At 48.0% G+C, this 14,462-nt stretch overlaps 1 protein-coding gene across 1 annotated transcript; it reads right to left on the bottom strand.

The window, feature by feature from the left end:
- Positions 1–2,180: 2,180 nt before the first annotated feature.
- LOC119442334 (neurogenic differentiation factor 1) lies at positions 2,181–8,592 on the bottom strand. Its single transcript, XM_037707176.2, has 3 exons — positions 8,476–8,592; positions 6,645–7,012; positions 2,181–2,632 (listed from the first exon to the last, which is right to left on the bottom strand). The coding sequence occupies exons 2-3, from the start codon at positions 6,990–6,992 to the stop codon at positions 2,381–2,383; spliced, it is 600 nt and encodes a 199-aa protein (XP_037563104.1). The 5' UTR covers positions 6,993–7,012; positions 8,476–8,592; the 3' UTR covers positions 2,181–2,380.
- Between the last annotated feature and the right edge of the window lie 5,870 nt (positions 8,593–14,462).

The raw sequence follows: 14,462 nt of genomic DNA, 5'->3' as shown, positions 1-14,462 counted from the left end.
CAAGGCGGTCTTCTTCCTCCTCTCCGCGCAGGAGGTGCGATGCGGCTGCCCCAGCCGGCTTGGCGTTTCATTCAAGGCTGGGAGATTTAGCGTGGGCGTACCGTAGTTTCCGGTCTGTATGTCTCGCGAGCTTCTGATGCGGCGCCAGCTACACCAGAACGGCGAAACGAACACCCGTCACTGTTCGCGGTTCCGCAGCGTCCCATTGAAGCGGGCACACTTGCCTAAGGTTCTGGCCGATGGAAACGCGAACATATTTTAATTGCGGTAGCATCTGCGCTAACGTGCTAGCACCTCACCATAACTGTCTCCGTTCGCATAGAATTGCACCGCTATTGAACCACACATACATACACACACACAAACGCACATGCGGCCGCATCGGCTGACATGTTTAATTGTAGTGTGCGGGAGCGGAGTTCCATGGTGCAGGCGTTGTGGAGACTCCAGCACCTCCACCACTTGAAAATATGTTTATTGGATGTGGGCCCAGGGCCGTAGACCCAAAAAGATCCACAGCGAATATCACTGATTCAGGTCGCGGACTCTCGCGCACTGCGTTGCCGATCGTGCTTGCGCCCTGGGCTGTTCTCCTCTTTTTCATTAGAATATATATATATATATATATATATATATATAGTGACGTCAGGGGACGACAGGAGGAATTGTTCATCAATAGAGAGGCTCTTCACTCTTCAATATTAACGTCATAATTAAAATAGTCTGACATCTTTAGGTTGTCGTTTCCCTAAAGGCACAAGCTGTGGGCGATATAAAATACTTGTGAGGCTGCAAAAACTTTCAGCAAGAAACTTCGGTATTTAGTCACGATCAGTTTCAGCAGACTTTATTCGCAACTTAGTTCCGGGGTTTACGCACAGAAAAAAAAATGTCACTGACAACTTGGTGACGTACAAGGCAATAACAAAGGTGATCTGCACGATGCGCAGAATCAGTTTGGCATAATGTTCTAACAGTGTCCTAACAAGCGAAACAATATGTAATAGTAAATTGCACGCGTGCACAAGTTGACTGTCGTCAATAACAATGAACCCAAAAACATTGCTTATGATTATATTTACAAGCCTCGCGCAATTATTCCGACATGAAAGCATCAAACATGATTGTTTGGAAAATGTTGCCTTCAAGAAAGAAATTCCTTAAAGGGATATCTTGATGTTACTTTTTCTGGCCATGCAGTGCAGTTACCCAGCGCAACAGAAGAAAGAAAAGTAACACCGATACCACATTAATGACGATGAACCTTGTCAAAAAGCAACGCTGCATGGAACGTTGGCGTGATATGATCCTAAAATTCACTGCATCATAATGAAAGAGAAACCTGATACTTTTGCACACAATACTTTTGCACAGTAAGGACGTAGCAGCATTAATCATCTCATCAGAGACCTGACGTAAATATGCACACATAACTTTCAAAGCGATATTTCTTTCCTTCAGCGGAGTGAAAGGAAGCTGCTGTATTTAATCTTTGCTAGGGAAAGAAATACTGATTCGCAACGTGTGTGCGTGGCTGACTATACAGTCATTGAACATTACGTGTCCAGGCCCTATCGCAATTAGAGCAACAGTTTCAGCGGGAACACTGAAGTAGTGCATTGTTCTTATAGGTACGTATGTCGTCTGCACATGTTACGCTTCTGCTCTGAATTGGATTTCTTCCGGATTACGTGAAAGAAAAGGTAGTTTGCATTGACTGGTAGAAAATTGATGCGTAATTACACTCTCCTCTAAGAATTATTCTTCAGAAAATTAAAGAGCACACTGCATTTTCCTTGTCTCCGTTCTTCAGTCATGTGCATCAACACCTATGCCAGGCAAAGAGCACGCGTGAATAAACAGCGTTTCCAACGGAAATGTAGAAAGAGCGAAGAAAGAGCATATATTTCTAACAACCCCTAGTTCGGTTCCTCAATTGTAGATGAGCGAGCACTAGATTCAGGACCCAACATCTGATCCAACGGGGACGCCAAACTGCTGGAGCTAAGGTCTGAGTGTATACGACTTCGGAAGGGTGAGATTTTGAGAGCGCTTTCTCGATTTGGAAGAAACTAAATGCTGCAGAAAAAATCGTCTCGCGCTCCACATTTCCTTTTCTTAGTTCTGCGCGTTAGAGCTTACTCCAACACAATGTTTCCCCTTTTTCACGATTGTCTGGCTTGTTTTTTTTTTTTTTTTTTTTTCTGTTCTGTTCATCTGTTCTGACATTGTCGCAAGGATCGAAGCCCGCCCTTATGTAATGCCTCGGCGCTTTTAAGGTGAAAATAAATTAAATGAAATGAAGTGCACTCGAGACTAGAATTACCGCAGGCAGCAGAGCAAGCCCGAGTATAACGCGACGCCGCCGTCAAGAAGCGGCCTAGGGAGCCGCCCCCGGATACGACGACGGCGCCAAGGGCCGTGGCCGTTGAACCAGAGCGGCGGCGTCCGGCGTCCGGGGTGGCCTCTCGTAGGCGTCCGCGATGGCGGGCGACGACGGTTGCGGGGGCGTCTTCCCTAATGTGGCGACCCAGTGCGGCGCCGGGGACGGCGCGGCGCAGCCGCCGTTGTCCGGGACAGCGATCGCGCGCGGACTCAGCCGCAGCTGGCCGGCAATCAGGTTGACCGTGGCCTGCAGAGAATAAGCATGCGCGAGCGTCGAAGGCATGACTAAACAGCAAACACGCGCCTCATCGTACAGGCGCTCCTCATGAAGCGTTCTGCCTGATTGAGGACACTTGCGAAATTACCATCATCTCTTGCAGCTCGTTTACACTATAGAAGAACCATCCGTGATGTCCGCACTGAATATACAGCAAAGGCCTTGAGCTATAACCAGACATGGGCACCCTCGTGCGAGGTTATCCTCATCCTCATCTTACCTCTCCCTCACAGAGTTTGGTGAGGGTGAGGTAAAAACTGGAGTGGGAAAGTCCGTGAATGCCAGAGTGAGGAAGGCCGACTTCGACGAAGTGAAGCCAAATTTGCGAGGCCAGATTCAAGCCGCTACGGTTATCTGATCACGCGCTCCTATAGGCAATAAGCGCACAATAGGATGAGAATCGGCCGAATTTATCTCAGCCGACTTCTGACAACAGCCAACAGCAAGTATTGTCGTCTTTGTATGTTGTGTTTATTATTTATTTTTTTCTCAATATTTGTGAATTCTTATTTATTTACATTACATTTTATTATTTTATTAATTAGTATAATTTTATTGACATCAATCATTAATGTTTATTTCATTTTAGCCGTATTAAAGTTTACATATTTGCATCCTCGCTCATTCTGCATTGGTATACACTTTAAAAATGGTTGAAATTTCAGAAGTACTGAAAACCTGCGCAAAACGGCAACAGGGGTTCGAAAGCTGCGAAAAACCATTTTTAATATTTCTGCATTCACTCCCGAACTGAAGCAAATGTGAACTGACAAAAGTACACACAAATGTACAAAAGGCTATTATCGCAGATTGACGAGCTTCATGGCTGGAATGACAAGAGGGCGTTGGGCCGGAGAGGTTGTCAAATGAGGCCGAAGGTCGCTGTTCGTTCTGCCGTTCTAGACACGAACTCTTTCATAACGGCATCCAAGTGCAGTTCCGCAGCTCTCTTCTTGTGCACATGGAGGAGGAGAAAGTGTGTCAGCCTCCTCTGCATCATTCGATTGCGCAAAAATGTTTTTACTCGCCTCAGAGCACTACTGAAAGATTGCTCTCTTGAAGCAGCTGAAGCAGGCACAGAAAACACGAGTTGCAGATACCGGACAACCTAGTCAATCATCTTACGCATATCTGCAGACTTCCCCTGCTGAATTTGTGAAATGTGTTCACTTGCGGCCGGGCCCTCGTCACGCAGGAGCGTTGGGAGAAGCACGAGTTGCGCTGAAAGCATGCTGATGTAAAAATCTGCAGCGTGTGCTCCTAAAAGCTAATTTAGGTCGTTTGCCGCGAAGCTGCGACCTTCAGCAGCGTAAGTCAAAATGTGCTCGAGGCTAATCAGCTGCTCCATGCCAAGCTGTCCAAATCGCCGTTGGATCTCGCTGGTAATACCATCGATAGCGGCAAAAAAACTGTTTTCTCTGTGACGACTTGCCGTCAAGCGCTGCAGGCTCCTCAGGCTTGTATGTGAATCGAAGCCTTCTGGGCGGCTGCAAAACTCTGGGCATGCGGGGTTCCTATAGACCTAACTCTGTTGCTCTTGAGTTCGTCCGCTGCCCTAGGACGTCAAATGAGGCGTCAGACCGTAACCTTGACAAGCGGTCACAAAGAGCATCTGCTGCTTCTCTTGCTCCTGCAGCGCGGTAAGCTGGGCGTTGGAGCATCCTAGCTAATTCCTCGCATGGCCCAAACAGGGCTATAGAAAGGTCGATGCCCAATAAAGTTTCGAACTTCCTTAACACTTTCTAATGTCCTTTTATGGCTGTCTCGCTGGTTCCACTGAGAGAGCTTTGAACTTGTACCAGTTCCTGCAAAGTCGCATGCACCCTTTCATAGTTCTCAACGAACCTGTCCATTGACTTTACTATTACTGTACACCTTGTTGGACACAGTGACAGCAGTAGGGTGTTCGGCCTGGAACAATCCTGCTCACCGGCATCATTACCAGGAGGAAGTACAACGCTCAATTACAACGCTCAAGTGCAACGACAATTTGCGTGTCACGAGTAGTTTGTTCTTTCTGGTTAGGGGGCAGTTTATGAGCTGGCGATCGATATTTTGTGCAGGTTTTCCGCATTTTCAAGAATTGTGGTCAGTTTTGTTGGATCTTAAGAGGTAGTTGGGAAATATACAGTGTCCGGTGACTGCACGGCTTGTGTACTGTTTCGTAGGGAAGTGCGGTGGCACGAGGGAAATGTTTCTCATCTATTGATGTGTGTTCCCTCTCCATGTGCAAGTCAGTATTCCGCCAATTTTTTTGTGCATCTATCTGCGTAGTTGTGATTTAATTCAGAGTTTGGTCACTGGTATGTTGAGTGGCGTGCCTTAATTTGTAGGCTTCTTAACTAGCCATCGTGTCACCGTTGTACGTCCAGTTGATCATCGGCCTTCTGAAAAGCATTGGACCACACAACCACCAGTTTGAAATTTAATTATAGCTCGATCTTGTCAAAAAATTGATTTCAGCGTAAAAGGTCGAAAAGTGGGTGCAAGTTGGAATTAGCTAGTGCAAGACAGTGGTAATTGGCGATCGCAGGGAGAGGCCTTCGTCCTGCAGTGGACATAAATAAAGGATGATGATGATGATGATGATGATGATGATGATGATAATAATAATATTCGACAGAGCACTCAACACTTCTGCACCGATTTACAGCCCTAAAGGTCCTTAAGGGTGCAAATCGGTTTATAACTCACACCCTTACACCCGTAAATTGTGTAAGGGTGTGACCGTGTGAGCTATATTAAGGGTGCAAATCGATTTACAGGGAAGGTTTGTTAAATGTAACGATAGTCACAGCGGCGCGCGTCACGCTTCGGCTGGCCCATTATAAGATCACGCCGCGATGTCGTTCGCTGCACACGGTCTTAATTTGCAGACAGTGGGAGAGTCCGGCGACCTCCACTTTCGAAAACATAATGCTTTCAATGTTACCACCGTACAAGCGTCCTGCCAGCTGAGAGGAGCGGGTCATGCAGTCCCCGCAAGAAAGTTCGAGAAAGCATGGTGGCCGCTTCTGGTGCAACACGTCAAGAATATGCTGGGCCAGAAGGCCTGCTCCTACCAAGGAGGCCTGGACTGGGGTTTTACTTCTTATAGGACTAATAAATGTTATTTCCTCCTGCTCCTCCTCCAACACCGTATATTTGCGCCTGCTAGCGAAGGTGCTCACACAGAGTATGTCTGCAAAACATCACAGCAGCTGCATCGCAGTGACCTTGCCACCGCTGTTCGCCCGTGGCATTTTTCGCTGCCTTGCGTATACGGGGCCGTTCCGCTAAACAAATTGTTTTAGTAATTACCAGACATACAAAATCAGGCCACCTCTTAAAACTGTCCGTGCCTTTCATACATATCCAATCCTTCATATTGGCTCTGTTACGCCAATAGCACATACAGATACGTGCCTGATAAGCACTTGCCGTTCTTTCTAATGAAAACACTTCTGCGGGTGGCAGTAGTATTCTGTAGCGTAGGCAGCTTTATTTTTTCTGCTCGGTGGTTACGAAGCCTAGAACGGGTAGGAAAGTGCTGCGCGCATTTACCGCAGCTGGCTGGCGACGCGTTGGCAGCGATATGCAACTGCAAGCATCTGCAAAGGACGTCTACAGCCAAGAACGATTTCATTTCAGCTAGTCGAACCCGGATATATCGATCCCTCATATAACGAATTATTTTGTATAACGAACAGTAGTGAAATCTCCTTGAATATCTTTGTATAAAATTTTGATATATATATATATATATATATATATATCGAACTTTTTTGTGATCCCCTTCAGATTCAATATATCCAGTTCGACTGTATATAGTTGGTTCATAATTAGTGTAGAACCTAATATACAGAGCAGACATTAGGAAACAACACTACACATAACGTTCTCAGCAGCAAAGCTTTGTCCAGGAACATTCAGCCCAAAACCCTACGGAGATTTGCGTGCAGGCTTTCGCGTGCACTTATGCCAACGAAAAAAAGGTGCCGACCTGCGAGAGTCCCCTGGCCAGGTGGCGGGCGAACACGGTGGCTTCCATGGGGCTGCCCTGGCGCAGCGTCTCGGCCAGGGCGCCGATGTAGTTCTTGGCCAGCCGCAGGGTCTCGATCTTGGAGAGGCGGGGCACCCCGCTGCCGGGCTCCTGGTGGTTGATGGGCACGCGACGCCTGAGCGTGTCCAGCGCCGCGTTCAAGCCGTGCATGCGCTGTCGCTCGCGCGCGTTGGCCTTGTGGCGGCGCTGGCGGAACTTGGACAGACGCGGTGAGGACGAGTCGCACGGGCACGGCGACGGGACACCGCCGCGCGCGCTCGAGCTGGACGAGGCCGGACACCGGCGCATGTCGCACGTTGTCTCCTTGGCTGTTGTGGAGGAGGTAGCGGGGACGTCTTATAAGTATCGACTGCTTGCCATTATCGCACGATCGTCCGCGTTACCAATTGTCCACGTCGTGAAGCGAAAATACAGTCCAAACCGGATATATCGAATCTGAAGGGGATCACAGGAAAGTTTGATATATGGGTAATTCGATATATAAAATAAAGAAAAATTATGCAGACGTTTTTAAGGAGACCTTACAGCTCTTCCAAATATACACAATAATTCGTTATATGTGGGTTTGATATATCCGGGTTCAACAGCATACGCTTTCTGCGGATTGTTGCTGTCGCATGAAGTCAACATTAAGAGCTCCTTCTGCCGCTCTGCATACTCAAATTACGCGCGATAACAACTTTCCGGCTCTCATTACGGCTATGAGCTGCGAGGTTTGCGTGGAAAGGCGTATGTCGGTCTCACGTACATTTCTTTTTCTCGCGCATTTGTGAGTGAGAAGGAAATCGGGCAATACAAAATATTTCAAAGACATTTTATTAACTTTTGTTATTCACTCTGCACACCACGAACAATCTACGAGCCGTCGCTCAGACAAATTAACGGTACTTTATACCGATTTCACTCCAGAATGTGCCGACGTTCTGAAGAGGGAAAGCCAGAATTCTCCAAATCATTTATCAACTCTACCTTTGTGTGATTACCACACGGGGCAAGAAATCGTCAAGCCGGGTACAGAGTGAAGCGATCTTCGGGGGCCACTTGGAGGACAACGGGCCTATACTAGAACCATCTCGGGCAGTAATTTTTTACGGGTACGGAGTAAAATTAGCACACGTGTTCAACTTCTTTTTCCGCTCTGTGGACCATAAATTTCGGGGAAGTGCAAATCACCATTGGCTGAGGCCAGACTTTTAGTTGGGATATGCCAATTTGTCGACGCTCTAGCCGATCATATTCACGTCACTCAAGGTACATACGTCAAACCCACTGACACCGTGCACTTTTTAAAAAGAGAGAATAAAAAATAATAAAGCAGAGCAAAGGCACACACAGGTTCGAGATATTTGGTGCTCCATAACTTTCTGTACCGTAAAACGACCGAACGGACGAAGAAATCGGTAGACAATAATACCGGTGTCACACGACCCCTTTTGATCGCGATCAAGCCGGTCCAGATCGACTGTCCCGATTCTCGACTGTGACTGGCACCCTCGCGGAGCTTGCGCAAAGGAGCCAATCACGACCGAGAAATTCGATCCGGATCGGGCTTGATCGCGATCAAAAGTGAGCAGTGTGACGTCCGTATTAGATACATATTGTAGACGTTCCTTTCTTTCTGTATCCCATATGTCCCTTCTCGGCACACAAAGTCAGGAGAAACATTTATAATAAGAACGCAGACTCGCTTCCTTTTCTCGTAGCGAGGCTATTAAGTTCGGCTGTGCAGTGACAGGTGGTCGAAGCTGAACGTCGCAGTTCGAAAACTCACCTCAGGCGAGCAGCTGGCTGATTGATATGGGAGTGGCTCGCAGCAGGTCGAGAGTTCACGCAGTGTTGTAGCCCCAAACTCGAAGTGTTCCTAACGTGCAGCCAAACTGCCCTGCCGCGCGCACTGCGGTGCTCGAGCCCACGGGCTCACCTTTATGGGCCGCTTATCAGTATCTCGCACTACGGCAACACCTTTCTTCTCCCCCATTCCCTAATACTCTACCTTTACTGCCTTTTATTTCCCAGCCTCTCTCTCCCCCTCCTTCCCGTGCAAACATTCGCGCACGCATACACCTTATTTTCCCTTCCACGAGGAGGCAGCATGCGGCGCCATGTTGCCTCGCATCATCCAATGGCGTTACGCGCGAGCTCGCGAGCTCACGCGCGTATACAGACGCCGCGAGCGTTTCACCCAACGCCAGGCATCGCGCAAAAGTAATTACTCCTAGCCGCCGCCGCTGCCACGCTTGGGCCGATACCTGGAATATGTAGGAAGAATTTTGCGCTTCAAGCGGCCGTCCGCTCCGAGAGAGAAAGACGGGCGTTTGTTATTTCGCACCCGTGCGGGGCGGCCCGTACGAGCTCCGGGCGGCGGCCCAGGCTTGTTTACCTTGGGCAGGCCGCGGGCTCGCGTCTTCGGCGTGCGAGCGCCGCGGGACTGATCTCTGTGGAGTTTAATGGGCTAAGATTGGTAATTGGAGGCGATGCAGCGTAATAGGCGCGAGCAAGCGCACGCTTGCTTGCATGACGGCCTGCCGGTTCGCCGCGTGCTTCCTATCTGCCGAAGGCTCCGCCTGCGCCCCTGGCAGAATCGATAGAGATAGCGCGCGTCCCACCCGATGGCCGTTCATCTTCTCTCGCGGCCGAGGCAAGCGCGCCGCGCGTATCCGCGGGATTAATGTGCCTCCGCTGCTGTGAGCCAGGAATCCGGCGTGTGTTCCCGCTGCCAAGGAAGGAGACGCCTGGGTTATGCAAATGCGCCCACCTTCTCCGCCGAAGGCAGGGCTCCCGTCTTTATCGGACGGCAATATATTTCAGCCGCCAAGTGCGAAACCACCCCCGCCCCCTGTCTTCCTTCCTTCCGCGAGGCGTCTTAGTCGTGCTTCTGCTTAAGCCGTGCTCCTATTCTTCCTTGTCTCCTGTGAGTCATCTACGCGGAAAAAAAAAGAAAGCGAAGAAAAGGAACAAGATGGTGCCCAGATTTTGCTATTGGGGGTCGCGGCATTAAAGAGGAAAGAAGCTTTAGCAGCGCTGAAAAAAAAAAATGCGTCGGCTTATATACAACAATGTGGAATTGCTTGGCGAGTGTGTACCACACGATTATCTTTAGCTAACACTCGTTCTCCGTACCACCCAGTAGACGTAAGTTGCATGATCTGGCGGTGTAGGAAGTCACAGCCGTGTCACCAAGGCACATCGAGGCGTCACATCTATTTGTAAACAGTGTGTACGAATCAATCACCGTGCAAGACAGAATCCGTGTGTGGTTTCATAACCGGGCATGCATGCCCTCAATTTTTCTTCTTTACTTTGTTGGTGCCATGGTTAACCCAGTTTATTGGTTAAAGTGATTGTCGGGCTGTGCGTCAAGCACCCGACAGCGTTCAGACTCCGGTGCTGTCGTGTTAGTGCTCTTTACAGCGTGTACAGCAGCTGTAGGCTCTGTCCTGTATCCTGTTAATTGGCCTACACTTGGTGATTGTTATACCGATGTCACTTGTTGCTGCTATCTATCAAACGCTGTATCCATTTTTGTTGACTAAATCGGTTGCGCTGCCTGGCTACAGAAAAACGCTCTTCGTGACGGAAAGCGTGCTTCACTGCACACAGATACATCTTGAGGGAAAGCCACAGATCAAAGCTGAAGGTCGCGCGAGCGTTTTGGCTGCATAACGACAGTAGCAAACGGTAGCTTTGGTCAAAATGCGACTCAGTTCACGCAGTTGCTCGCTACTTTATCTTGCAGTCTTGTGACCGGACTCTCAAAGCTGGCGAACGAATCAGCTGCGCGTTGGTCGGAGCGTGGTCGGCGGCTACTCCGCGGACTCTTTTGAACAGAGGCGCACTTACGATCGTTACCGCTTTTTCTGCGTAACGATCTGCGCTACCACAGTTGACATCGACCGGGCGGGGCGACAGCTTTTTAATATCGCAAACACTTGTAATCGCACAACTTTAGCGTCATGCGCGTTGAGGTTATTCACACTCAACAGCAAAAGCACTACATGCGCCATAAGCAACAAGCTTGCAGTGATTTCAGCCGAGCATGCGTAAACACAACCCCGTAAAGACTTATAAAAAAAATCAGGCAGAACCCATCTCAAGATGATTTTCGACGTTAATGCGATTAACATTCAAGTAATGCAGCGACGGACCATATAGCAGAATACACATTTATTTACAATCCGTAGTGAGGGAAATGTAGGCTATGATTGTTAATCGCACTAATACGCACATGCGTCACATCGACACTACAAACCACAGAGTCTACAGCTCCGGACTCTACAAAGAAACGTTCACTAAACGCGGCCACCCAACCGCAGCCAGTTTTGCCCCACTGGCACTGTAGAATTGGGGTTCAGCATACCAGACTTCGAATGAACTACGGCGCGATTGCATAGGCGTTCAGCTAGAAGAACGGGCGTTCTAACATTTATCAGTCGGACAAGAAGCTGTGGAGTGCGCTCGCAGCGATTGAAGAGCGCCGTGAAAGAGGAAAAGTGACTGAAGTATCGAAAGAATGCTAACCGGGAAAAGAAAATTAAAAATAAATAAAACAAAAAACAGGAGTGAGGGTAGTTCTCGACTGTGGATCTGATCACTCACTTCTTCGGAAAAGTATATTTGGTGATGATGATGGCGACGACCAGCGGACGGTGCGTTGCCTTCTTTCTTCAGCAAACGCACCGCAAGCTCCCGCTATCGCTTCTATAGTTATGTTTCCCAGTGCACCATTTGTAATACGTTACTCACACTTGTACGTAACGAACTGCATGTAATTTATTACTTGAATTTTTTTCTAGTTTTGTAATTTATCGATTACTTGTCTTATTCGGTAACGCTCGCTGTAATACAATTTTTTTTTTCAGTAACCAATTACAGTGCAACCAGTTACTTTATTGACCGAGACAAGCTGCAACTGGCGACGGAGCTTCGAGCCCTTTAATTTGGCGGGAATTGCAGTAGAGCGCCTGGCTGTCGAGGCACTCGGCAGCCTCGCCGATGTTCAGAAAGGCAAACCCGGGCACAAACCCGGGTTAGTTTTGTCATCTTAACGCTCCGCCGGATATTGGCCGAGGATTTGAACTGGCGCTGGTATGACACGATAGTGATGGCCACATCGCACGTTGATGCCAGGAAATCAACTACGGACCATTTTTCTTTTTAGCTTTTTAGTGACCCTACCGGCAGCGCCTTCCCGGAGCCCCAGCAACAATGAAGCGCTGCGCTCCCTGCTCTTCCCCGTCGTGTTGCTCGCTTGCGCGCAAGGTGTTCGTACATTGCAACGCCACCCGTCCCTCCTGCGCGCACGCCTAACGAGTTTTCAGTGTCGCTGCTGGTGCCTTCACAAGCAAATGAGTGAAGATGACCAACGAACATTTTTAAAGCAATTGTTAGTGAAGATAAACGCACTGAGAGAGTTGGGAGGAAAGTAACGGAAAAGTAATCGATTACAATTTTGTAATTGCTCAGTTACTTTCGTGGGGCCAGTAATTGGTCACTGCAATCAATTACTTTTTTAATGAAGTAATTGTAGTTGTTTTCTTTTTCTGCGATTAAGGCCAAACTACACGTACGCTTGCTGGCTCAAAAGCTCGCGCAAGGCGCCTCGCGAGGAATGGCGATTTGAACCTACAAGACGCGCGCCAGCGCGCGCCCACTTGGCTCACTATTTTCGCCGTGGTAGACATAACTTAGTATTTTTGTGAGGCAGCCAGAGCACCGATACTTGTCTGGAGAAGATATCCGTGCTCGGCGCTAGAGTGACCTAGAATACTCGGCGCCGCGCTTCGACGCGTTAAATATCTGTCCCGCACCATCTGCGCATGCGTAGGCGCGCGGACGCGAGCTTTCGCGCGCCGGTAAGCGTATGTGTAGTTTGGCCTTAACGTGTATAAGTCTGTGTGACACATCTTTTAACCTTCTGGCCGTATCGCCATGTCTGCGGCAAGCAATGCAGATGACAAGAGATAGAATGCGTCCGCAAAACATTCGTCCGGCGCTTGTAACCCGTAAGAGCTTCTGGCCTGCAACACTCATACGCAAAGCAAGCTGCTGCTCAAATTATGCGTGCACGCCTTTTATTCTATAAGCTACTATTGAGCAATTGATAAGATGTTCATACTGATTTTACTATTCTACTAATCTTTTTTTTTTTATGCAGGATCTATTAGACACCGTTGGATATCCGATACCATGGCATTGAAAGAGCTTAGCAAGTTAGCATCCTCTATCGTTAACCTACTTTTGTTATCGAGTACCTGTCAAGACACCACGAACGATCACGACGGCTGGAACAGGCGAACGCCAGAAAATTATGCGACACATTCCCACTAAACTGTGTGTCGTCGGTTGCTAGTTTTGCACCAAGTAGAACAAGTTGATTTATACGGGGTTTTCCGTTCACTTAGATATGTGTATTAGGCTTTTCTGGAGGAACTCCTTACATTCATTAAAAAAAAAAAATTGAACCGACACTACTTAGATGAGCCGTTCGAAAGACGTGCAGCATATCTAATCGTCTGCGGTTCAACGTGAACTGTGCACAAAGTTCAGGGGATGCTTAATACAGCTGATAACGCATTACCAAGTCGTTTGCAGCTAAGTAGTCAATACGCCACAGAGCGATAAATTTTATTTTTACTTTCAAGAATCGTATGGCCTCGTGTTATACTACTTATTTAAAAAAGTTAAAATAGCCACTGCAAGTGCACAGGACAGTAAACGTTGGGCAGATAGGACAGGCAACACGTAGCAACGTCCATTAGGTATACCTAGATGAAGAAACCTGCAGCGTAATTTAGCCCGTTAAAACCAACGGCTTTTCCTAACATCGTGCACCCAGCCACAGCGATACAGTTTCTGACAACGTTGATGACTTGCTGTTTGCCTTCGACTGCATTTGGCTAATATTCGGCAAGCTTCGGATTGCTTTCGACATGCCGAAAGTTTCTACTTCCGACAACCTCCACACTCACCTGCGCACAACGAGCTAAATCTTCGCCCCGCCCAATTTGTCATACCCTCAACCAGCTAATGAAAGCTGCGGCAATTATAAGTGCCCAACAGGCAGCGAGCGGAGCCAACACTGCAGCTCCATCCTCTATTCGCATGCAGGTATCCAATGCATGCGAATATGCAATGCAGGTCAGTCGCTTAGTTCGGGTAATCTTAGAAGGTAATCGAAAAGCGCTTCAGAGAGGCCGAAGTAAAGTCGGCAGACACAGCGCTTTACTTCGTCCTGTTTGAAGCGCTGTTCGATTACCTTCAAAGAATGCACCAACCAGCCCAGTTCGGCACACTCTGGCAATAAGTGCAAGTTCTTGCGCGTCAGAACACCCAAAGAAATTTGAATTATTCGCGTGAAAACACGAAACAGGTCACAAGCAAGGGGAAACACCTTTCTAGATAAATATCAGTTCTGGTTTCGCCAATGGATCTCATTGTACAATCATCAGAAGAACGAGGCAATCACTGAAGCGGGCTTCTCCCCGCAAAACATCTTGCTGCAGAGAAGCCAGCTTCAACGTACCTAATCGGCAATAAAACCAACAGAACTGAGAGACGTTTTAAACTTTATTGGGAAAACATTCGGTGATACGAATGGGCAATAAAAAAGTGAAGCATAAATACGCATTTTGTATGCTTTAGCCATAAAACTGCTAAAAGCAGCTAACTATATATTTTCGCTCACTTTATTCGAATGCAAGCGAAATGATTAAATTTGGGCTAGTTGGTACATATTCATCGTTTCCTGCCTGGGTCCTA

Source organism: Dermacentor silvarum, chromosome 2 (genome assembly GCF_013339745.2).
Source record: "Dermacentor silvarum isolate Dsil-2018 chromosome 2, BIME_Dsil_1.4, whole genome shotgun sequence".
In the NCBI taxonomy this organism is placed as follows: Eukaryota; Metazoa; Arthropoda; class Arachnida; order Ixodida; family Ixodidae; genus Dermacentor; species Dermacentor silvarum.
The sequence above is the reverse complement of the archived record's forward strand: the minus strand, read 5'-3'. Positions and strand labels throughout refer to the sequence as shown.

What these genes read in the sequence shown, in the direction of transcription:
- LOC119442334 (XM_037707176.2), bottom strand. Translation starts at nt 6,992, where the DNA reads ATGCGCCGGTGTCCGGCCTCGTCCAGCTCGAGCGCGCGCGGCGGTGTC. An exon ending in TGGCCAGGGGACTCTCGCAG is followed by an intron (nt 2,633 to 6,644) that starts GTCGGCACCTTT and finishes TATTCTCTGCAG; the next exon opens with GCCACGGTCAACCTGATTGC.